The 25,478-nt window shown below is 43.2% G+C and overlaps 1 protein-coding gene across 3 annotated transcripts in view; it reads right to left on the bottom strand.

The window, feature by feature from the left end:
- msrab (methionine sulfoxide reductase Ab) overlaps positions 1–24,949 on the bottom strand; it is a 42,463-nt gene extending 17,514 nt beyond the window's left edge. Inside the window, exons 1-4 of one of the 3 annotated variants that reach the window (XM_015969872.3) lie at positions 24,732–24,949; positions 14,677–14,745; positions 13,487–13,606; positions 10,051–10,155 (exon numbers count right to left, since the gene is read on the bottom strand). In XM_015969872.3, the coding sequence (XP_015825358.1) occupies positions 10,051–10,155; positions 13,487–13,606; positions 14,677–14,745; positions 24,732–24,804 (367 nt within the window). In that variant the 5' untranslated portion in view covers positions 24,805–24,949. Of the gene's footprint in view, positions 1–10,050; positions 10,156–13,486; positions 13,607–14,676; positions 14,746–16,958; positions 17,015–17,471; positions 18,749–24,731 lie in introns of those variants that run through there. The other 2 variants (XM_054741679.2, XM_054741681.2) reach the window with 2 other exon arrangements.
- Positions 24,950–25,478: the final 529 nt, after the last annotated feature.

Here is a 25,478-nt window from a genome sequence, read left to right as displayed (position 1 = left end):
GAAGACAAGGGGGTATGGGGTGGGGGTCTTGAACAGTAAATATACAAAAATAAGTATAAAACTACAGCCCAGATGCCCTTTTATGCAATGTCAGGAATGCAGACCTGTTAACTACACAGGCGGCAGGAACGGCCAAACACACGTTAGCAAGTATCAGCAGAGCCAATAGATGAGCTTATGGACGGTTCTAATGAGAAACAGGCTTCAACACAAGTGGTTGTTTTCTGCTTGGTCCTAGTGCTCAACCAGTGTCCATCTAATATGGCGTAATATTGTTTTTGGACGGTAAAAAGTGCAGGGACAAAAAGTGACTTTGGGAAAAAAGTGGGGGAGACATGTCCCCCCTGCTTCCCCCAAACCTACATCCATGACAACTTACAGAGGTGTGACCAAGTCACTGCTTTGCAAGTCACAAGTAAGTCACAAAACTTTCCAGTCAAGTCTCGAGTCAAGTCCAAGTTGAGTTCAAAGTCAATGATGTGGAAGTCCAAGTCAAGTCCAAGTCAAGTCATCTGTCAAACTTCAATTTAATGACAATGATAATAAATAAATTCCAGTAATAAAGCTTCTTAAAGCTTAATTTATTTGCTCCAACAAGCAGAAAGTTCAACTGAAACTGATTGTAAACAAAGTGCTGCTGCATTTAACAGTACATGAAACCCAGAACGAAGAATGATTTATGTCCATGTCGGGCCACTTTTGTGCTAAAATATCAAACATGCTCAAGTCATCATCAAGTCAACAGGTGCAAGTCGATTCAAGTCACAAGTCATTGACGTTCAAGTCCGAGTCAATTCATAAGTCTTTATAGATTTCATCAAGTCAGAAGTCATTAAAATAATGACGAGTCCAAGTCATGTGACTCGAGTCCACACCTCTGACAACTTGGCTGTAACTTCTGTACTTTTGTAACTACTCTGTGTGTATGCAAGATTAAAATCAACACATTTGTGCATTTTGTTGATTTAATAACACATTGGTGCCATTTTGTTGGTTTTCTCTTCACATCATTGGTAACTAGCTCTCTCCACTGATGCAGCAGACATCACGCTGACACAGTGATCTGCATATCTTGTTCCCTTTATATTAAATGTTACCTTACATCATAGAGTGTCACAGCCTATCTGCAACGCAGCCTGTTCGAGCATAACGGCCATAAGTATTTATCTGGTCTTCATTCGAATCGGAGCAGACAGCGCCTGCTCTCCGACACACGCTGAATAAATTCACAATAAGTGATGTTGCTGCCTCAGAGAATTTGCTTCACTGAACATTTCCTCGACAATATTAAATGCTTTTGTGGTTCAAATGTGATAAAAAAACAACCTTTTTGCAGGTAAAAAAACTGTTAAACTAAAACAATCCACAATGTCATTCTTTATGAGCAAATATTACATGTGAAATGTGACAACAAGGTTATGAAAAGACTTTGCTGCTGCCTCAACATAAACATTCAGTCAGTCTTTAAAAAAAGCAGTGAGGGTGCCCTATGAATGAATCATTGTTGGTGTAAATGTGGATTAAACACATTTACACCATTTTGCAGTATAGTTCTTAAATACTGTGATGCTTTTCTGCATTATAGATAAAGAAAATCATTCTTGTTTCATCCTTATTGTGACAATAGAGTACAAGGTAGAAGACCTGAGGAAGTATAAAGAGGGCGTCCAATTCTAGGGGCAGTATTCTCACCGGTCCAGGTAGGTCGGGTCCTATAGTGAGTGGTTGTGAATTTAAGTCTTGTAGCCTAGCAAACATGATGGCACTTAGCATAAGTTAAAACTTAGCGGTAAAGGTAGACCTCATCTACAACTGTTTTTCTTAGTTTTTCCAAAAAACATATTTAACCCTTCCACTGTCCTATTGGGTGACCCCGCCAGGAAAGTTGACCATTGAGCATGGTTGATGGTTTATCCTTTGAGGTTCCTGTGGCAGGGGTGAGGAGTGAGCACCACCTCACCCCTGCCACGTGGACCTCAAGGGATAAACTATCAACCATGCTCAATGGTCAACTTTCCTGGCGGGGTCACCCAATTGGACAGTGGAAGGGTTAAAAAAATATGCAAATGAAAAAAGCCTAACAACATAACCTCTAAGGTTTTACCACCAGATATTATACCAACATTTAAAACTTGAATCTTTTTTACAACAGTTTGAGTATTCTATGAATTTGGACAGCATTATCTCTTCGCTGTGACAATGTGTCCTCGGAAGGCTGCCGCCCCTGGATTTGGACACACCAAGTCAAAAATGAGACTTTCAGTCCATGTGAAAATTGTTCAATTAAAGCAGCAATATGCGGATTCCCCCCCTTTCAGGAATTATGTAGGATCCTTTAGAAATCTGTAGAAGTGAAAGTGTTACCCTGTACTGTGATATATTGTAGGCAATGCGTCCATTTCTAATTATTGCAAAGCCCGTCCCGTAGCTTGCTATGCTATTTGAATTGAGCGCCGCTCAGCATTAGCATTAGCTAGACATCTGTTTACGTACAAATGTTGATATCACAGAGCACAATTGCGGAAGTATCTAGACTGATACAGAGTTGGTGACATTGCTAAAGTTCAAATATATACAAAACATTAAAAAGTATTAATTAAATCAGCAGCTCAATGAACAAAAGAACAGTTTCCAGAATTTTCACAAGGTTGGGTTTTATGAAACACTTGTTTAACTCCATAACATGAAATTAAGGTTAATATAACTTACATCACAAAATCTTCAGTTTTACAAAAATTGGTTGAAATAAAAATCACCTTCAACTTGTTCTTCAGAAATGCAACAGTAGCTTAATTTCAGATCATTGTCGTGTTGGAAAAGTGCACGGCGACGAAGTGCACAGAGTGATGGCAGCATCTTCTCCTTCAGTCTATAGCAGTACATTGTTGAGTTCATGATACCATCAATGAAATGCAGCTCCCCAAGATCTGCAGCACTCATGCAGCCCACATAAGGACACCACCACCACCATGTTTCACTGTAGGCACCATGCATTTCTTTTTGAAATCCTCACCTTCACGATGCCATACAGTCTTGCTATGCGTTTTCTTATTTTGCAACTACGTATCATGACTACAAAAAAAAAACTGAATTCTTCATTATTATTAACAAAATACATTTAAATGATCTCCTTTGGCTGAATTAAGGTAACTTTAAATAAAATAAACCAAGTCAGTTTGCTATTGGCGGTTCACCTAATTCTCATTGGTTAACCTGCAAAGGTGTCAGCAACCACTTTTGCTGACCTTTGACATTGACGTGAGTTTGTGGCAACCCAACACGCGCGCACGCGCACGCGCACACACACACACACAGCTTGCACTTGTATATTCATAAAGCTATTAGTTTCCCTTCTCTTCTTCTATTGAAGCTCAGTAGAAAGAAAAATCCTTCTAGAAGAAACGATTTATTATTTTAAATAAAGATAAAGAACTATTGATGAATCAGAATATCAAAAATCTCCAAAGTCCATTCTCCCATTTCAAAATATTAACACCATTTGAAATGGTAGTCTAGCTAACCCCCCCACCCACCACACACACACACACACACACACACACACACACACACACACACACACACACACACACACACACACACACACACACACACACACACACACACACACACACACACACACACACACACAAATAAATAAATGACCCTCGTACTTGTGTTTCCGCCTTCCTCACTTCCATTTTTAACGGCCCCTTCGTTATTTTCTACATCCATCAAAGGCGGCAGTAATTATTAATGAGAACCTCCCTGTTCTCTTTGCATTATGCATGAGAGCCTTGCCTCTGAAAGCAGAGGGTAATGGGGGTAGACAGAGGAGGAGGGGCAAAGGGTCGCATGCACACACACACACACACACATGCACACACACACACACTGCCTTTTGAGGGTCACTGACCTATACGCAAAAAGCCACAAATATTAATTAACTGCCCCTCCCCAAAAAAGAGGATTTGAACGTGGCACCTTTAACTCAAATAGAAGTGTGTGTGTGTGTGTGTTGAACTGGTGTCTCTGTGGGAGTAGCCACCCTCTCTAAGAGACGTCCATGCACAAACCTGCAGACACAAACGTACACGCTAATAATTTTTATCAAGTTTAAACCCGCTGAAAGTTCTCGCATCTCTGTAAAATCTCTCTTCTGGGTTTCTTTTGCAAAGCAGGAGAAAAAAAAATGGCTCCCCTCAACTCGTCCCTGCTGGCAGTTGGGGATAAAAGCCTGTCATTTTTCCTGACTTCCAGCTTCACTTTCCCGGCATGCTTCAGAAATTTGCTTTCGCTTTTCATTTCTCACCTAATTCCCTTCAGATTCTATTTGTTCCCGTGTTTGCTCCGTGTGCGTTTACGACGTGTTTGCGAGATTGTTGGGCAGGAAGAAATGGGTCAGCTTGAATAAAGCGTTGGCAGATTTTTCAGTTTTAAGAAAAAAAGAAAAACAGGAAGATTAAGAAGGTAATCAGATTAAAAATGATGCTGATGTTGGAGATGAGCTGGTACAGGAGGAAGATGCTGGAGAACATGACCATTCCTTCTACTATAAACTACATTAATCTATTGTTTGAATGTGCTAATCCGCTCATATTTCCAGTGCTGTTCAGTTTCTTACGTATATAGGAGTACAGCTGCTGCTGGGATTGATTTAAAAAAGGCAAAACAAAAGAAAAAAAATCATTTTATTATTGGAGAGAAATAAACTTTCACCAGTCAAGTCAGAGTCTGCAATTAGGAAGTGTTTCTGTATAATTGGTGATTTTTTGTGTGCTTCTGTTGCATCTGAAATGAAGTCAGAAATTTTGCACTTGGCACTCGTTCCAATTAGTGCGGCAGAGCGAGCACTAATGGAAACTCTAATGTGACTTCCTTTTTCTACTTCTTTCACCCTGTTTTATTCCTTCCCCTAACCTCATCTTCATGCACTTAAATGCAACAGCTACCCAAATCCAATAGAGAGGAGCTTTAAAACAACTTACATCAGGAAACGACCTGGTGTCGATGGAACTTCGGTGTTTTTTCTCTTGTTTTATTAGGAAAACAAAAAATGAGCAGAAGTCCCAATAACTTCAGTGTTCCCTCTGTCTGTGTGTGTGTGAGTGAGTGCATGCGTGCATGCATGTGTGTGTGTGTGTGTGTGTGTGAGAGAGACAGTACTCAGGCTTGTACCGTGCCCCACGGTCCCATTACAACTGTGTGCGTGCCAGCAGAGCTCTCTCCTCCTCCTCTCCTCTCTCGACTTCTATTTTTGCCCTGTTCTTATGTAAGCCGCTGCTATCGCGCTGGAGACAGAGGCAGAGTTCGGAGCTGGGATGGTGAGAGCATCCCTAGCGGACACACGCATACACTCACCTGCACACACACACACACACACACACACACACACATATGTATACACACATTGAACAAATCATGAAGTGACTCCCCGCTTGCCGCTGGATGGTGACACAACACATACAGAGGCAATTTAAAATCCAAACGTGTGTGCCTCAGCAGAATTGATGTGCCTTACTGCACGTGACGCATCACGAAGATAATCACAGCGCCGCTTCCCAGAAGTGAAAACACGTCTCGTACTTTTCACACACATGAGGGAGGAACATATTCTGCAAACATTAGTTGAGACCCTGAAGTGAAAGCAGCTTTAGTTTCAGTTTTATCCACATGGCGACGCGCCCCCTAACATGATCACTTCACGGTCCCGGGCACGCTGTCAGACCACTGTGACTCTGGACCTTCACCGTTTATTTTTAGCTGCATGTAAACATGATGAGTGATGCTCGCCTTGCTGTTTCCAGACGAGTCGGTCCGCTTGCGATTTAAACCGGATTCTGGATTAACAGAGGCTTCTGTTGCTGGGAGTGTTGGGATGTAAACAAATAAGAGATCGAAAACAAAAAATAATAAACATTATTATTTGATGCACTGGTGCATGTGATGATTTGATTTAGCATAAATCAGCCAAACGTTGAGTCTACCGTTGATTTTGTTTTTCTTCGCACTTTTTTTCTTTCGTTTTGATTCAAAATTTGAAGAGAAACTTTCACTGTAAACTCCGTCAGCGACACAGATTTGTCCCTAAAAGCACAAAACCGCTTTTTATAAAACTAAATTAGAAACTATAAAAACTCCCCCACAGTCAAATAGGCCCTACCCCCCCAAACAGGCACACGCTGCACACACACGTGCCACAATCTCCATAAATTAGGGCCGTCAGCGCGTGTGAGGGTGTAATAACTGACACCTGGTAATGAGCACGCCGTCATCAGCCAACCGCACAACAGGAATAAGGTTGGAGTCAGAAGTGTGGGGGGTAGCTGGGGCCAGAGGTCAGAGGTCAAGGTTCCCTCCTGAGGGGGGCTTTGCTTTGAGAGGGCAGAGGCAGCCCTAACATTGAGGGATGGGGCGACACAGGGGAATACGGGGGGACCCCTTCAGGGAATTGGCGTGTGTCGCAGCCAGCTGGGGTTAAGATATTATATGAAGGAATATTCATGCTCATTTCAGCTGTCGGGAGAGAAATTACCGCCAGATGGAAGACAGCTTGATTTATCTCCGTTTGACCCCAGAAAAACAAAAATTTTACAATTGATGAAATGGAGGCCAATTCTGAAACTTGCATTACTTCTCAGTACGACTCCAGCAGCGCCAACTTCAAAGAGCGGTGGTGCACGTACGTGTAGACGCTATCAAGCGAGGGCAGCTGCGTCGGCCATGTTGGCAGGTTTTTTGTGAGTCTATCGGAGTATGCTCATGTTCTCTGTTCACTGACGCAGCATCAGCAGCCCACACCATAAATACTGCATGGCCTCAAAAAACAGAGAGGATGAGAGCCATGAGGGACGAGGAAGTACAGGCGAGGAAAAAAAAAAGAAGAAGAGATGAGAAGGAAACAATGAAAGGAGGATGGGAAAGCCTTGGTTGTTAAGATGAAGGGCGGCAAAGATGGGTGGGGGGTTGGAGAAGGAGATGGGGGAGGGGGGTGAGGAGCAGGAGGAGATGGTGACTAAGAGATAAAAGAGGAGCAAGTGAATGTGAGCGTGTTTTATGTGATGAGCGGATGGCCTCGGGGAGCGGTCGACTCAGTGCGCGGCGCTGCGGATGTGCTGACGGGCTCCGGGCCGTTTGCTCACTCCCTTGCCCCTTCGCTGTGTTTCACTGCAAAGAAGACAAGGGTGGAGGTGTTGGTGGTGGTGGTGGTGGTGGGGGGGGGGGGTGCAGGTGGAATCTGTAAACATCAAGAGGGCACAAACAATGAGTAGCAGAGGACAGGGAGAGATATTTCAGAGAAGGGTGAAGTGTTTGTGTTTAAATTAGTCTGAAAAGGTGACAGAGATGAAAAAGAGAGGTGGAGTGAAGCCACATAAGGTCGAGAGTTAAGGAACCGTGAAGGGAACAGGGCCTGCAGGCCTCTGCAGTCCCGTCCACTGTGTTCTTGGTTCTAACTTCATAAATAAGCTATTAGTTAGCATTATGAGCTCTCCTACACGATGTGAAACCAACAAGATACTCATGGCGAAGTGCGTAACGGTGCAGGAACATGCCTTTGGATTTCCACTCTGAACATTCTTTATCAAATGATCGTTGCAGCCCTGACAGAACAGAACCGCTGTGACCCCGCTGACATGCACATGCCACCTCGGTGACAGTTGGCCTGCGCCGGAGCCTTCTGCACGCACCTGTGTGCAGAAACGCTGCTGAGAGCCTGTCAAAACACAGACATAAGAAACTTATGATATGGAAGCATGTTGAAGAGAGCGGGGGGTTTATGCAACATCCCAGGGAAGCCAGCGGATTGAGACTAGAGTTGCTGAATATGGAAAGAGGGCACACAGCAAAGGCTGCTGGGAGTTTCTGATTGGCTCCTAATGTTGCTATCCAGCTCGGGATTGGCTGATCCGACGCAGCCGACATCACGTTGTCGGGACTAAACCCCTTTGAACTAAGGCAAAGCAGGCAAGCAAAGATATCAAAACGCATACTCCCACACGTATATGCATGCAAACATTAACACACACACACACATATGCACGCATCAGGGTACCTGTGCACAGTTCCACTCACATGCCAGCACAGAGCATTAAATAAACCTGGGTGTTGAGAGATGTCATGAGAAAACGAATTCCTAATGCTCCTGGGCTCACGTCCGTGTAGCATCTCCGATTAATCTGTGCAGGTCGAGGTCGAAAGAGTGAACTTCCTTAATTTTGCCATTCTCTTTTAAGCCCGGCTCTAAGGTGGACAGAATAAATTGGAGCTTAAGCATGCATGAAGGCACAGCCAGCGGGCCGCTTTCCACCGCTACACGCTACATTTGTCAAATCAGAGGTTTCTGCTACACGTGAACCCCCCCCCCCCCCAAAAAGGCAAGATTTCCATTTAAGTCACGCACAGGGAGCAACATTTCTGTAGGAGAAAACATATATGTAGATCTGAGTTAGTGGTGATTTTAAAACATGTCGCCTGATTTTTACTGTGGCAAAAACACAGATATATAAATAAAGCAGAGAGCATAGACAACAAGCTGCATGCTATTAATAAAACATGAGATGAGACACGGCAGCGAGTCCGGGGAAACGTATGACCACTCTTTTGGCCTCACTGCCTTCGCCCCGCGGCGTGTCGACTCAACTCCGACTGCAACTTTGCTCGTAGGAAGACGCGTCTGCACTCGGCGGCCGCGGAAAACCGACTAATCTCTTCCAGTCGCAAGAAAGAGGTTCTTCTTCTGCATCTTCTCGCAGAGAAACTCCGACTTAACAGTGGGTAAGTCAGTATTTGCAGAAACACGGCTGATTATTGAGGCGTATTTCAGTCTATCGCTGTGTGACGGATACAAAAGGGATGATGGGATTGTTACAGCAAACGCCACAGATTTGTGTGTGTGTGTGTGTGCATTTTATGACTGAAGGTCGGGCATATCAATCTTTTATATCTCGTCCCAACTTGTCATGCCCCTCCTTACATTCAGTCTGAGTGAGCAGAGTACCACTTTGCCTGTTCACACACACACACACACACACACACACACACACACACACACACACACACACACACACACACACACACACACACACACACACACACACACACACACACACACACACACACACACACACACACACACACACACACACACACACCCTCCATGTGTCCTCCTGATGCATTAACGTTCTTACATCACCTCCTCCGGTGAGCGCAGTAAACAGGAGAGCAGCAGACGTGAAGAGATGGGTTTTAGGGGAAGGTTCGGTCGACGCTCTGCATGTATGAGTAGGAGGTAAATATGCTGCATGCTTCAGAATAATGCAGGCATGTGCATCACAAGCAACATGCTGACACTAATTTGATTAAATATAGGAAAGTTTTTGAAAACATCACTTGTTTCATTTGATTTAAAATTCAAAGAGCAGCAAAGTGTTTTACTGTCGTCTCAAAACTGTTTCAGAGAAGTTCTTGCTCCATCTTCTGCTTTTCCAGATCCAGGTCATGGAGGGGCTAAATCCCAGACCATCATCCTCACAGCCAACACATTCAGTTCCTCTGGTGGGATCCCAAAGCCTAGACATTCCTGCAGGATTTGACCCCTGGCTGCACCGGAAGAGCTTTATTTTGCTGTTGCTGGTGATGTTTACACTTGTGAATAGCTGTAAAGTCGTATTGATGGTGGCATAAAGGTTTATAAAATATGTCTTTAATCCCTTAAAGTAAAAAAAAATATTGCTAAAAAAATCTACTTTATAGTCATTCAGGCATAAAAGAGACGTCTGGCTCGTTCTGGATAAAGTGCGTGCCACGAGCGTGCTCGGCCACACTTTTTCACAACTGGGGCTTGAACATGCACCACACTGGTGCGCACCTCCATGGATGGCTGGGTCTCAGACACATTAACACTGTCTGGCATTGACTTCCGCCCATGAGACCTTCCCCCCACCACAGCAAGTGCAGGCACATGCCTGGGCATCCTCCTTCTGCTCTAATACACTTTGTGGCCCTTTGGGATGGGCCTTTATCTGAAGGTAGGTTTGTATGCAAGCACGTTACCTTGTGTAGGATCGTGGTTCTCCCAAAAGCGTCCAAGCAGCTCCTCGAGGCTGATGTCCTGAGGGAAGAAGACCACCCTCACCACCTCGGTGTGGCCCGTCAGACCTGAGGAAAGAATCACACAGTCGGACTTCCTCTTCCCAGAGACACAACTCCACCATCAACATCCTGTTTCAAATGCAAAAAGAAGGGAATAACATCTATGTGAGAGGTGTCACTGAGTTCAACGTGCCACAGGTAGAAAACATTCAGGTTAAATTCTCCATGAGCTATGTTATTGCTCATGGCACCAGAGAGTGAAAGAAGGCACAGTCAAAGATGGAGCTTATGGTGGAAGTTGCCAAAAGCTCACAGACGCTCGCTCTCGTTTGCAGCTGCCAGAATACAGAAGCTTCAGCAAGCTGCCTGCAGGCATTAACAAACTGAAGGCTGCTTTAAGGCTCACATGCACTGTATGTACAAGAGCACCGGAGCGCACACCCACTGCAAAAAAAAAAAAGGGTATTTCATCATAAACGTATATCTTTTCACATAAAAAAGGAGGAATTGGGTTTGAGATTGCTTCAGTTGGAGTCATGCATGAGTGTGTGCACGGGTGTGGGTAGTGACACACTCACCGCTGCATTGTTCGATGTGGGGGCGCTACTAAAATGGCTGTGTGTAAATATATAATAGCAGTTTACTGAAAACATTCAGTTGTAGACTGGCAGGAAGCAGAGAAATCAGCATGAGCAGAAAACCGGAGCAAAGGGGAAAAGGGGGCTGCGTGGCACGAAGCTTGTCCCACATGAGAGGGGGTGAAAGGCTGAGAAAGACACCACTAAAGCGGCAAGAGTTGTTGGTGTTTGGCTGAAGGACCCTTCAGCAAAGGTGAATGGTGTTCATTCTGCTGCCCTTTTTGTCCAAACAGAAATGAGTGCCGCGGCGCCAATTAAATCGCTTAAAACGACTTTATTAAAACTTTTCCAGCAAACGCATCCTCATTAGTATTTATTTCTTTTGTTTTAAGAGGTTTTAATGAGGCAATGTGTAGTTTTTACCATTAATTTCTGGAAATATCCATCAAATGTTGTTGAAAACGAGTGAAATGATGCCCAGTTGTTGAAAAATATTGGCGACTTTGTAACATATAACCATAAAAGTCAGGTCTAAAATACACAGGGGCGGGTCCAAGTCTATGGGCGACGCCATATTAGACGCCATGTTTCCTTCTACGGGAGCCAATGAGGGCAAAATGCATTTACTGATTTGTAACAAATGGTTACAAAACTTTCGTCATTCTTTAATGTTGTTTTACACATTTACCTCTTCACTTGTTGCCAGTGATGACAGGGAGTCTGATGTTTTTGTTATTTTGCTAAAGTTTGCACTCCCCGGGGCTTTTTGACCCTAATGGGCATCTGTTGGGAAGGTCTTACTCCAAAACAAAAATTGTGCTTGCTTGCAACGATTTAGGTATCTACTGCCCCCCATCGCCAGGGAAAATACACACTGTCACTTTAAAGAATCTTTATGATGCTATTTTACATCTTCCAGAGCAACGATGCGCACAATATATGATGAAATGTTACTGTTGGCACTAATGAGTTGTCATTTTTTATTAGATATAAGTTATTTTTGTGACTCATCACTTCTGCCCAGAAATAAGATGCTTTGATTTGATGAAGCCCCGCCTCCCCCATGTGAATTCCACAATAGTTCACAGGTGCAGATGTGGATCCAGTCCCTCTCACAGACAAAAATTCATTTTTGGCTTCTACACATTATTTAAAGTGCAGATTAGATTTAAAAAAATCTATTTTTCACAACTGTGGAGGTTAAAATCCCTGCTAGCTACAGAGAGAGACAGGGTGTTCGTGTTTACAGTCCAGAAGAGATGGGATCTGGACTAGAGAGTGCCTGAATGGGCAGGTCGTGATGAAACATCAACAACCCCATCCAAGTGTCTGCAGCTACTGGGGAGACAGTGGGTCATCTGTAGCTGAGACAGGAATATGAATGCATGAAGCCAAAAACCAACGTGGTCAAAAGCTCTAAAAAGTAGATTTTGCTTGATTTAGGACCTTTAATGTTCATGCGTGCACTCCAAAAAGACACAACTGGAGCACGAGGAACATGTAAATCACTAATGCTAAAATGACCACTCGTGCAGGGACCTGAAACATGCAGTCAAAAATCTGTGATGTTTTTTTTCTTTTTGGGAGTGGATTTAAAGAATCTGCAAATATCTCAAACATGTTTGAACTGTAAATCAGATAAATCAGATGAGACAAACGAACTTGATATAACGCAGTGTTTGTTTGTTTTCCCTCTCAGTATTCTTGTTTCCACCAAGGACAAATTTTACGGCACCTCGACCTCTCATTTCTGTCCGTCAGGCCATCCGCCTAACCGCCTGTCCTTCCATCCTTCCCCGTCTCGTTTGACAGTTCCATCAACCTTCTCTCTCTGTCCGTTCTGCCTTGGCTGTGCTGACAGCTCCTCGGTCTCACGCCGTCGCAGTGTTCTGCTCCGTCATGGCCACTGGAGCGACTCCTGCACTCACTCAGCCGATGCACAAAACCACACTTTTTTTTCCCCTCAACTGTTATCTCTCTTAAAAGTTTATTTGACCCATTTCTTTCCTCTTCTTCTATTGTTTCTTCATCCCTACACACCTGACCATCTTGTTTTTAGGGTGGGTGGGTGTTGATGGAAACAGAAACACGGACAGGAAGCCGGCTGATGGAATTCATGTGAAGGGCTCTGCTCAGAAAATCTGCCAGCCGATCCCAAAGGATCCGCTCTCCCATGCTGTCTGTTCCTGGTCTCTCAACCCCCACCCTGGAGAGGTGGAGAAGTCTCAAACTAACAGCTCATGACTCCTACAACACAAGAGATGGACACACAGCCAGACACCGCCATCTGAAATATAAATCCACTCCCTCAATAAATCTATTTGATTGCTGTAATGCAAAAATTGGAAGGGGAAAAGTGGTCAAACATTTTCTGCATCTCAGACAAACAGAATCTGAGTTGGGAGCATCGCTTTCAGCCAAATCAGATTCTCTGGGAAAGAAGCCCATTTATGGCGCCTTAGACTTGGTAACCTCTGTTGGTAAAAACGCCGCAATACAGCACAGCAGAGAGCAAAATCCCTACAAGTAGGTCATGTGGGGGTGGGGATGGAGGGGGTGCAGCCCATCTGGAGCAGCGCATTCTGAGTAGTTGACTGCAGATGAAGGGAAGAACCGAGATGAGAGTGCTGTATTTAAAACAATCCTTTGCTGCATCTCTTTCGTCATCCTCATCATGATTCGTCTCTTGAACCTTGACTTGTCGCCCCATCAAAAGTCTGTCACCCAGCCTGCCTTCCTCACGCGAAGGTAGTGTGATCCGTTAACCTGAATCAAAGAGTCTGGGGTGTAAATATGCAAAAATGTGCAAAGGGAAATACCTGAGCAGACCTCTTCATAGGTGGGGTTGGGTGTGAATCCACCGGCATAGCCCACTTGTGTGGAGAAGACCCCTGGGAGCCTCCAGAAGAGTCTCTCAGCTCCCCAGAAGCAGCCCATTCCTGGACAAAAGCAGGGAAACAAACGCACAAGGAAGGCTGTGGAAACGGATATGTCTTCTTTCCGATGAAAAAAAAATCCCATTTTCACAAAAAAGAAGTTTTTAAAACCAACGTTTCATTAATTAAAGGAAATAAGTTGCGCGAACACACCTGGCTCCATGGGAAAAAGCCCTTCCTCCTGGTTAAATCATGAATTAACTGTGATTAAACTCATTATTTGGAAAGCTGAGTTCTGAGAGTTGCTTCAGTAGAACATGTCTAACATTATGAAGTAGGCTAAACGATCTCAAAAAGCATCGTGCCCCACTGTATGGGACTTAAAGGAGAAAACCACTTGTTTAATCAATACTTTATCAGTGGTCTATAGTAGGAACAAATGCCTCGTAATTCGTTCTCTGATGTGGATATTTTATCTCCACAAATAACACAAGCCTGAAGGAGCTCTTCTGTGGGTTGGTGTTGCTAATGCTAACGGTTAGCTTCTACTAGCAGAGATGTCCGCTGCCGACTGCCGGACAATAAACCAACAGCAGCCTTCTCCTTCATGAGTCAAGATGGGTGAGTCCGTTAATGTTAGGTCACAATGTGACGTAGATCTGTCAGGCTGTTCAAATCCTAGAGTTTCACCATCTATTTTCTATCAAAAGCTAATGCGAGAGGTAGGTGTAGAAGACCATTTTCATGTTCAGCCTGATGAAAGACTCAGAGTGACTGATTACATTAGGAAATAATAATTAAAAAATGGGTTGTCAGTGAACCACACCTTTATAAACAAATGAACCCAGAGCAACATATAAAGCACGGTGGTGGTAGTGTGATGGTCTGGACTGTTCAAGGACCTGGAAAACTTGATGTAATTAATGTAACCACAAAATCTCTACGGTAGAATCCTAAAAAAGAAGGTCTGACCTTTGACCTTGAACAGGACATTTATTTCCTCACACGCGACCAGTTTGGTTTGAGCAACTAAATAAATGGCATCTTCCTTTGATTTGCAAATGTATTAACTGATATCAAACATGTCAACATTTCTTATTATGACAAAATAAAATGTGATTCTGCCATCTCACCAAATACAATGGTTTCCGTTCCATCTGGAAAAGGCTCCACGGTGGGATTCCCATTCACCACATGCTTGTCTGTGAATGGAAACGGTGAAGAAATGTGCAATGAGATCATCCATCGGTGATCCAATGATACAAGTTACAGTGTGAGTTCAGAGGCCTGTAAGTAGGTTCAAGTCAGGAACAGCGGGCCTCGTTTTGTTGCCGGTTGACCCAGCGGATCAGAGCGAGAGGCCTCCATGCAGGAAGACATTTAAGGGATTACACAGCTTTGACAGCCACTCTGCTTCTTACTCAATGCCCGCAGTTAAATCCATTGAAGTACAGATCATGTTTGGGTATCTCCTAGCCTCAACTGGGTCTCCTACATCCAAACACTCAACACATTTGTTGATTAGTATAAACACCCAACGCTGCCCTAATGATTATGATCAAACAAAATGGAGCATGGAAAGGTGGCTCTGTAAGTCCTACTCTGATGTGTGGAATTAGAGTGCTTAAGAGTGTGTGTGCGCACGCGCATGCGTGTTGCTCAGATATGTCAGAAGGATTAAGGTTTAAGAAGCCAGAGGTGACTTAACGTGCAAATCTCCACTAAGCAAGACTGGTTTGTACTGCAACCACTAATATTTGTCTACAGACAAACCGGCCTCCACGCATCAACAGCTTAGACATGAATCAATAATGGATGCTTAACAGGAGTTCAGGGAGGTGATTGCTTACTAACAGCAACGATATGCTGTGTGTGATACTGAACTGAACACAAACCATCTCTAATCTGATGCAGACATAACAGCTGGTTTCCTAAATGGGCCTGAGATGATTGTTAATGGCGACTAAAGGCTAAAGACTGGAAGCTCTAAACGAAATGGCTCGCCTACGCTGGAGACCTAAAGATAACGTTATTTTTTTAAAGAAGGAAAGCTCTGCAGCACTTTAGTTGATACCACTGGGTTCTTTTCTGATATTTGAGGAAACCATTTGGTTTTTATGTGCTGTAACAGATTGCAGAAGCATAAAGGACTAAAATGTCACAGAGGCCTGGCTGCCCTTAAGCTGTCGCTTCCTGCCCTCCTGTCGTGCGACAGTTCTGTCTTGTAGCAGCAGGTAGTTTGGCACTGCCGGGTCACATTCACGGGCCCAGTCGGCCACAACCAAAGCTTCTCCGTGTGAGTGACCGGCTACGCTTTCTCAGGCTGGCCAAAGAGAACAGAGCAAGATCCTGGATTGTCTTCATCTGTGGCTCACTCCCCTGCTTTTGTTGAGTTTCTGGACAGAGCAACCCAAGTTGACTCTTAGAGGGGAGATGAGAGGGAGACGAGTGTGAGATAAAAAAGGAGGGAGAAGAGAAGTAGGAGGAGGAGAGTTGAGCCTGCCAAAACAATAAAAGGAGTAAATAGCCAGTGAGAATCAACAGATGAAGGTACCGGGCAGTCAAGAGTTCCTTTGGCCTTCAGGCCTCCATGCCTTTAGGTACTATCCAAGAAAGACTGAGAAAACAAACAAGTAAACAAACAACAAGAAAGAAGTTAACCATGTTAGCCAAGAGCCTGTCAAAAGCAGCTAGGTCTGAGCCAAAGCTCCCCACCTTCTTGTCTCAGAGCCTCCCCAGCTTCACTTCACACTCTTCCTCACACCACCTTCCAATCATCTCTCACTTAGGCTCCTGCAACGAAACACACGTCTGCGTGTGTGTACACAAACGCACAATCTATCATGCACCAACCTCTACAGTGGGTGTGTCTCCTGTGGAGCACCTGGCAAAGGTCCAGCCGGTGCCAGGCAAGCTCTTGTCCAGCACACCCACCCCTCTCACCAGACAAGCACCCACACTCCATTCTGCCACAATTACGCAGTCTTACACACCGAGTAAGAACTGGCTGAATACCCTCACTACGCCAAAGAGGACAAAAACAAGCAGAGAGAGGGACTGACCAAGCTTAAGGGAAGCAAACAGGTCCAGTATGTAGGGAGGGCTCGTGAAAAGATTCTTTTTTCCAACTTGGATGAGATATGGGCGTCATTTCTTTTGTGCACCTTTGTTTTTAAGGATATTTGAAAAAAGGAAGTTTACACAGCACTCAGCATCAGGAATGAAGCCAAATACTTAGGTCACCTTTCTGTTTTGTGTTTTTTAGCATCGTAACTGTAGGCGGCTGGACCAGAACCAAAACAGGACCGCACTCCCCAACCGTTCCACTTCAATCACGGCAGTTCATAAAACCCCAGCTTAACCTTATCTGTGGATTTTTACCCCTCGGTTTTGCTTGTGGTTCTGTGTTTCTCACCCGTACAAGAGAAGTCCGAGCGCTGCTGCCTCCCTTCACGGAGACACGGGGAGAGATACCGTCCCTGGATGCCAAAACTGGTGATGTTGGGTCGATTTCCAGACTGTTCTGTTAATTTCTTTCCAAAAATCACTTCTCTCCCTTTCCTCTTCCCCTTCCCTCCCTCTTGTTGTTCCTCTTTCTAGTTTCACACACACTGGCAGGGAGTCAGACACGAGTCATTGGAGGAGGCTGGCGCTTTATACTGGTGCCAACTACCCTCAGCTGAAAGGGAGGGAGGGTAGGGGCGAGGAAGAGTGGGGGCAAGGAAAGACTGGGGGTGGCGGGGACTAGTAAAAGGTTTGTAAAGAAATCTGACACTGAGATAAGTTTCTGGATTTCTAAAAGGAGAGCAGCTCCTGTCCAGAATGGGAAAACCGTCCAAACTTGGACTTTGGTGTGCTTTCAAGTCAAATATGCATCCCATACATGCAGTGCCTTAGCAACAGAAACTGTTGCTATGCAGAGCACTACCTGCTTTATCATCAACTCTATTATCTCCATCCAGCAACATGGAGGCTCATCATCTCGGGGCCTGCTCCCAAATTCTTTAACAAGTTGGTCTGCGGAGAAAAGAGGGGGGAGAAACCAGTAGAACTAAAAAGTGAATGAAGTTCTTAGAGCTATTCTATAATCACGACAGACTTTAGTGTAAATCAGAAAACTACCAAAAGTTTTCTTTCAAACCACTTCTCTAAAGCCGCTCCAACACCTTGGCTGCATTTGTGTCCATTTAACTAATGTTTATTTAACGATGCCAATCGATCACCCATCTAGAGCTGTTCAATTAGGGAATACAACCATAACCACAATTGTTTGGGTCAGTACAGAAATTGTGATTATTTAACACAATTAAGTTGGGAAAAACACTAAATTTTGAACACTGAAAAAACACCAGGAAGGCCACAGAGTGGCTAATCAAATAGAGCCGAAAATGTCCATTCCAGTAAGCTTTAGTTGTATTTTTTGGATAATTAACTCCAGAAATACACATTTAGATCATCAAAAGGCTTCGTCTTGAGAGCACATTTTTATAGCAGATCTTTTCTGATCATGCAAAGCTTAAAATCATTCCAAGTATAACTTCTAAGATCAAAAATTTTATCGCAAGGAATTAATAAAGACCACCTTATAAATATCCATTATCAAGCAAATTGAAGATAAAAATTATAAACAGACAACATGTAATTAAACCTAATCTAATTCATATGAACAGACTGCACCACTATAAAAGCAGAATAGTTTATCTTTTGACCCGCCTCCGATGCCACCAGTGTGTTTTGCCTTTTATCTGCCACCTTTACTTGCACTAACATGTAACATTTGGATGGGGATTGAGGGGAGTGCTTATCACTCAAAGGCAAGACAAAGCATGAGTAAGGCTACAAAAGAGTGGCTAACTTTAATACTAGTCTTCTTTTGTCAAGTACAATGGTTTGTGACCAGTTTGAGCCTAAATGAAATCCAGTCGTCCATCTAAATCCTTTTGACTTAGTCTTCTTTGTTGTCTGCTAAAACCACGATCAGCAGTGAGTGCATGCTCTCTCTGCGTGCTTACCTGTTGCTTTTTTTCTATTTCCTTTTAAATTTTCTCAAAGGCCAGGGCATCTTGAGATAGCAGGAAAACAAAAGAGAAATACTGCCAGCAGTACGTCTTTGCCATCAATCTGCTTTTAAGAGTTGCAGCAAAACATGTAACAGAAATTGATTTCAGTCAGCTGACCTCCCCCCCATCCCGTTTGGAAGAAATATTGGCAGTCCATCCGGCACTGACTCAAAATAATAGCTACTGTGCCCCTACCACGTAGCAATCTGCCACTGGATCATTCTCGCCAAGGTCACAGAGTACATCACAGAGGCCGGAGTGAGGGAGGGACTAGGACAACATGGAGCTTCTTCAAAGAGGATAGAGGACTGCTGGCAACTTCTAAAATGAGTGACGCTTGTCACACAGAGAGCTACGAGTGTGCACACACAAGGCTGGGACTCCACTTGGCATATGTGAAGACAGTCCTTGCAATCCTTGAGTCACCCATGCTTAAAGGGCCACTCTGACATACACACAGTAGAAAAAAAAGAGGAGATCCAGTCCCCATCTACATGGCCTCCCCCACTGTGAAAGGGGAGGAACAGATTTCTGCCATGCCGTGTCTCCGAGCTGCTTCGACAGACGGAGTAGGAACTTACGACGGGGCGGAGCCTTCATGCGCATAATGCCCAGATGGGCCCCTGGATGCTGCGGTAGCTCTTCCTCCTATGCACCAGCTCCCACAATGCACTTTGCGGAAGCTAATAACTGAGTGGGTGATGAGTGGGAGCATCAGGTTCATATCACAGTTGTAGCTTACACTGGCCCTCCTGTCCATAATATAGATATTAACAGGTGAATATTAGGACGCAAAAGGGACACTTGCAATCGTACTAAACCAAGCATCGCATCTCTAACGATGAGAGCTGAGATTTTAATCCACACAGATTTATGATGCCCTGATTTTAATCAACAGCTATTTAATAGAGCTGCACTACATATCCCAGAAGGCTTTTGCTGCCACTGCAGATTCTGAAGACAACTCTAGGATTTCATTACCAGCCGCAGATTAAATTACTAAAAAAAAATTAATAAAAGACGGGGAGAAACTAGTGGGTTGAATATTACACAAAATGTTCTTCAAGCAATTATTCAACCAGGGATGAAATTTGACAAAAAAAATTACTGTGTGAAATGATTCTGATGAAAATTTCTTTGTACTTAATCCAAATTCTGGTCACACTCAAAAGCTCTGTATTATCAGGAAGGTAAGCAATTAACTGCAAATTGAGCTACATGCTGCTGAATGGTCCTCTAGAGCCAGAGCTGTTCTTTATCTATTACCCTTACTGACCCTTTTATAAGGAGTAAAAACCAGTAATAAACAGCCCTGTTAAAAGTTTGCATCTTTTAAAATCATGTTGGGAATACAATCTTTGCTGCTGTGTGAAAACACAAGATTGGACTTAGACACTGATTAGTTTCAAGAGGTTAATTTTGATGACTGGACATTATTCAATGAGAAAATAAAATGAGTATATATGGAAGAAAACACTTTAGCATTACAGAAACCATTCAAAATACTTAAAGAGACAATGTGTAGTTTTTACCATTAATTTCTGGAAATACCCATCAAAATGTTGTTGAAAATGAATGAAATGATGCCCAGTTGTTGAAAAATATTGGCGGCTTTGTAACATATAACCATAAAAATCAGGTCTAAAATACACTGGAGCGGGTCTAAGTCTCTGGACGACACCATAGATGCCATGTTTCCTTCTACGGGAGCCTGTGAGGACAAAATGCATTTACTGATTTGTAACAAACGGTCAAGAAACTTTTGTCATTCTTAAATGTTGTTTTACACATTTATCTCCACTTGTTGCAAGTGATGAAAGGAAGTCTGATGTGCTTGTTATTTTTGCTGAAGTTTGCACTCCCCAGGGCTTTTTGACCCTAATGGGCATCCACTGGTAAGGTCTTACTCCAACACAAAAATACTGCTTGCTTGCAGTGATTTAGATATCCACTGCTCCCTATTGCCAGGAAAAATACAAACTGTCACTTTAATAAAAAAAGATCACATTTGAAAAAAATATTTAAAAACAAATCACAATAAAAATTGACATCTGAACTTGTTCAGAGAATCAAAGTGCATTCTACTTTTGTACTTTTTTTATGTTTGCATTTCTGTAACTTGTTTCTTTGATGCAATGATTTGGCTATTGTAATTACCTGCTTTGTTGTTATTTTCAGGAAATTGTTAAAACAGTTTCAGTGACAGCGTTTAGTTCACAATTTGAAAAATGCAAAAGTTTTATTTTCTGTTGCATTTTGCACCTCAGAGCTTCCATACAGGGCCAACCTTCCAAATTACAGTCTGCAAAAACTGGTGTTTCTTTATAAATATATGTGGAAGATCACAAATATAGATTCAAATCTAAATATATATAGTTAAAATTGAATCTAAATACTTGTTTAGAAATTTAAATATGAATGAAATCATGTTTCTAAATATTCAAATCTTAAAGGCACAGTGTGTGATATTTTTACCCGTTTACTATCAAATCTTGTGTTTCCAGTTCACAAATGTCCTTTTTCACTAATATTTCTCACTAACATCAATTCTAAATATTCCTCTCAACTTCAAATTATACATTTTTATATACATAAACTGTGGTCGACCCTCCATGGTCATCCACCATCTTAAAATACAGTAGCTGTTTAGGGACATTAGAGCTCCATGTTACCAGTTTGGACTATGACTGTAACCTGAAAGAACCAACAGAGGGCAGCAGTGCGGCCTGGAAGCATAGAGTCTGCTAATGGAAATAGAAAAGAATAGCTACACCATGTACTTGTTAGTTTGAATAAAAAAGTTAAATCAAAAGACACATAAAATTTGTCAGTTCGTCATCAGGTCCAACACAAGGAAGCCGCATATGTTCAGATTCCCCGCCCGCTACGCCAGCCTCTGGTTAGTGTGTCTCTGACTCCCAAACTCATCTCAAGTTGTTCATCCGTCTTTTCCTAGTACCAGAACTCCCGACCCGGTCCAAACGTGTCTGTTCCAAAGTACTTCTACTCAAGTCTCCTCTCTTCCTGCAGCCTGCTGTCTCACCCAACAGCGCGCCAGTGCTAATGTGCTAGCCAGTAGCGAAATCACAACATGCCCTTTAGGTTAGAAATTGTAAGTCGCTTTGGATAAAAGCGTCTGCTAAGTGAATAAACATATAAACATAAATCAGCATTGTTTACTTTATCTCCACAACACTTTACTAACGGCGATGTAGTTATTCACGCGTTACAGAGGCTACCTTTAGACTTGGGTCTCCTTTAGTAATCTGTGGGAGTTTACAGCATACACAGCGTCTCCTCGGCACTAGCCATGCTAGTAGCTCGGTAGCTCGTGACGCCGAAATCCACCATGCCAGCCATGAGCCATGATTAGCTGGTGGATAAGTCAACATTGTTTACTTGATGTCCACAGCGTGTCTCCGGCTCACCAACACTCCTTCACCAGTCGTAGTTGACGATCAGCCAGTGATCGCTCCATATCCATATAAGCCGGTAGATCGAGCGGTGCGCTCCGTGATCCACATGAAACGGGTGTTGTGGGAAATTATGTCCCCCTGAAATATTCTGTTTCCCTTAGGCAGTCAAGAGCAAATACTTCCAAATCCACAGAACTTATTGTCCATTATGAGGACTAAACAACCTCAAATAAAAGATGGTTAAACTGAGAGAGATTACAACCTTTTACATAACTTTCAAAAATGAAAAATAAGCTTGCTGCAAAAGAGTTAACAAGAATGTTTTTACTGTATCTTTTTTATTGTTTTTAGGAGGAAATACAGATAAGAAATCACAAGCATAACATTATTACATTACATCATTTTCCCGTAAAAGTTTATCACAAATGTTGTAAAAATAGCCAGAAGTGTGATCTCCCGACACGGGGGGACAGAATATTTCAGGGGAACACAATTTCTCCCAACACCTGACCTCCCGGCTGACGTCACCCCTCCTCCGTGTGTGAACCGTGACCGCTTCAGTAACATAACTAGCTTGCTTCCTTCAGGACTGGTAGGTTGATAAAAGTAATAATTATAAACACTTTTTTAAAGAGGTCGAGTAGCTTGTTTTAAGCTTTGTGTGGGTTAGGTTGGAAATCCATTATAGAGTCAAACTCATGAGTGAGCCACCGTAGCTGCAATACTTTCTCTGAACTGCATGGCGCTAAAAAGTCACATTTTTTTCATCATGATTTCAATGGATTTCACACACGGGGCCTTTAATATAAATTAGGTGGTTTTAAACTTCTTGCCAAATAAGAGCAGCTTACCAAAAAAAAGGGTAGGGCAAAAATATCTCCCATATACCACCTCAAAGTCTCCTTGATATTGTGATTTTAATCATAGATCAGCACCAATGGACTCCTGGAATTGTATTATCTGACTCAATCCCACACACTTAATATGTTTGGGTAATTTCATGTCATTTGCAGGTTTGCTTGGTATTTCATTTAAACTCACACAATCATACCGTAAATCCTCTAATACAGGCCCGGGCCTGTATTTGACTCAAGCTCATCAAGCTCCAGGTCTTTATTGGAAGGAGGGCCTTTCCCCCCTCCCCCTGCGCAACGCCGCAAACTCACTGGTGTGCCTGCAGCCTCTCGGAGTTCCTGCTGCTCTAAACATTAAAAAAATTATTTCATTTTCTGTTCCTCACTTCTGATTACATTCAATGGTGTCTGTTTGTTGCAACCAGGTACAAAAACTAACTTGTTTTTATTTGACTATTTTTCTGTCCTGCCTGTTTATTATCTTCCTGCATCTCCTCTCAATCCTAAAGAAAAACTGCTACCTGGGTTCATAAATATTGACCTTATGAGTTACCTTTGAACTGCAGTTCTAAAAGATCTACCGACCTCAAAAACAGCGGAGTGCTCGCTGCTTGGTGGCCGCATCAGTGATCGGTGCGTCGGAGGACAAAGTGATGCGCCCCACTCCACAGCAGCGAAACGCATCAGGCGCAAATAAATGACAGAAAACATTAAAGGAAATGAACTGACATGAACGATCGCGTGTCAGTACCGACGCTCTGGCACAGCGTGTTGCCCCCCCGACGTGCAGGAGCTTGTCACCTGCTGACAGCAGGCTGCTGTCTTTTCCGTGGACTGCATCTTGCCGGTCATTATCACGTGACAGCGACTAGTCGACGACAGGCATAAAAAGTCACTATGATGAAGTCGACTAGTTCATACAACCCCTGCTACTGCTCCCCAGTGTTCTGCAGCATAATCAGCACGTTCTCTTTGAACTTGATATCAAATTTTCGCCTCCTCTTCGTCTCCGCGGTTAAAGTTACCCTCGCGGTCTATCACTGGCAAATCAAAAGTGAGACGGATGACACAACCGTCCCCCGTACTTGCTTGTTACCACATTCCATCCGGCCACAATAAAAACCCGTCCATTATTCACCTCCGCCGACTCCGACACCAGCCAAAATATGACACCCGGCAGTTAATTGAATACAGGCCAATATTAGAGGATTTACGGTTTTTAGATTCCAACACATGTCCGCATATATGTAGACTTGATTCTATTTACTTTAACGTTATTTGGATGTAAGATCAAACATTTCGACATACAATTATATGATCCCAAAGTGAATTTAAAAGTTTCACACTCCATAGGTGAGCTAAAAGGATAAAATGTAGCTGTTGCAAAACGAAAAAAGAAAAAAAAAACAACAACAAACAAATGCATTACTTTACAAATCAGCACCCCATACTTCACAAACCTTTCTGCAGGAAATGAATGCTGCAACAGTTTAAAATTTGGTCTGTTGCAAGACATTGGCAAAATTTCCACTTGTGGTGCAATTTTCTACTTAAAACCGTTTTCTTTAATCTGAAAACATCTAGGAAATCATCCGAGTAGCTTGATTAGCACATCTTGTAGAAAATGCTTCTAAAAGTCCAATTGTTTCCATTCATTCTGTCAAAACCACAGAAACAAACTAATATGAATAAAATGTAATATGCTTCTGATTATGGTTGTGTTTTCCTTCCGGCTTTTCCACCAGCTGGAAACGAGGAAGCCCTCGTGCGTTTCCCACGAACCGGAAGCAGGTGTGTTTAAACCAGAGTCTCCGTGCAGAACACGAGCGTTTCTCAAACTTGCCACGGCGTTATTTACCTGCCACGACCACGTTCTCCTGCCTCCCCTTCAGAGCGCGCTCTTTGCTCGGCAGCTGAGTCTTATCTGTCATCGTTTCAGCCGACAGGTGAGGAAGGGGACAAGCGGGCGCGCTCCGCCCGTGTGGTGTGTGTGTACGGAGGAAACAACTTTATCTGTCGCTTCCGGGATGTCTCCATACCGACGCTGTGTTACGTTACCGAGAGGAAGGGAGGCGGTGGGACGGAGCGAAGCGGGAAATAAAATTAAAAAAATCGCCATCGATATGAATATTCATAGCACGTGGGCAACGTCGTGCGCTGCATATTAACTAGTCAAGGGGTTAATATGACTTTGGCACAAAAGCCTGCAGAGCACCGTGTGCGGGAACGAAATTACATTTAAATAAATATCCACTGCATTCAGCATGCAAATGAGCAATCACCAATTATCAGCTGTTATTTTGGGGGGGGGGGCTGGACCAGGTGGGACATATAGATGGCTTTGCTGCCATTTTCCTCTTACTGTATAGATTTGTTTTTTTATGTTTATAAAGCAAGAGGCTGATGTAAAACAATTTTTTAAAATGTATCACATAAGTCTTATAAAGTCCTACGAACCCCAACGTGCTTTACACGTGTTTCACTTTAGTTAAAGCTAAGGACAATTTAACAATAGAATAAGATTAAAGAGACAGTGTGTAGTTTTTATCGTTAATCTCTGGAGGTGTGCACGGTTCGATCTGCAGCTTTCGGTGTCTGCTGGGGG

This window comes from Nothobranchius furzeri, chromosome 18 (genome assembly GCF_043380555.1).
Source record: "Nothobranchius furzeri strain GRZ-AD chromosome 18, NfurGRZ-RIMD1, whole genome shotgun sequence".
In the NCBI taxonomy this organism is placed as follows: domain Eukaryota; kingdom Metazoa; phylum Chordata; class Actinopteri; order Cyprinodontiformes; family Nothobranchiidae; genus Nothobranchius; species Nothobranchius furzeri.
The sequence above is the reverse complement of the archived record's forward strand: the minus strand, read 5'-3'. Positions and strand labels throughout refer to the sequence as shown.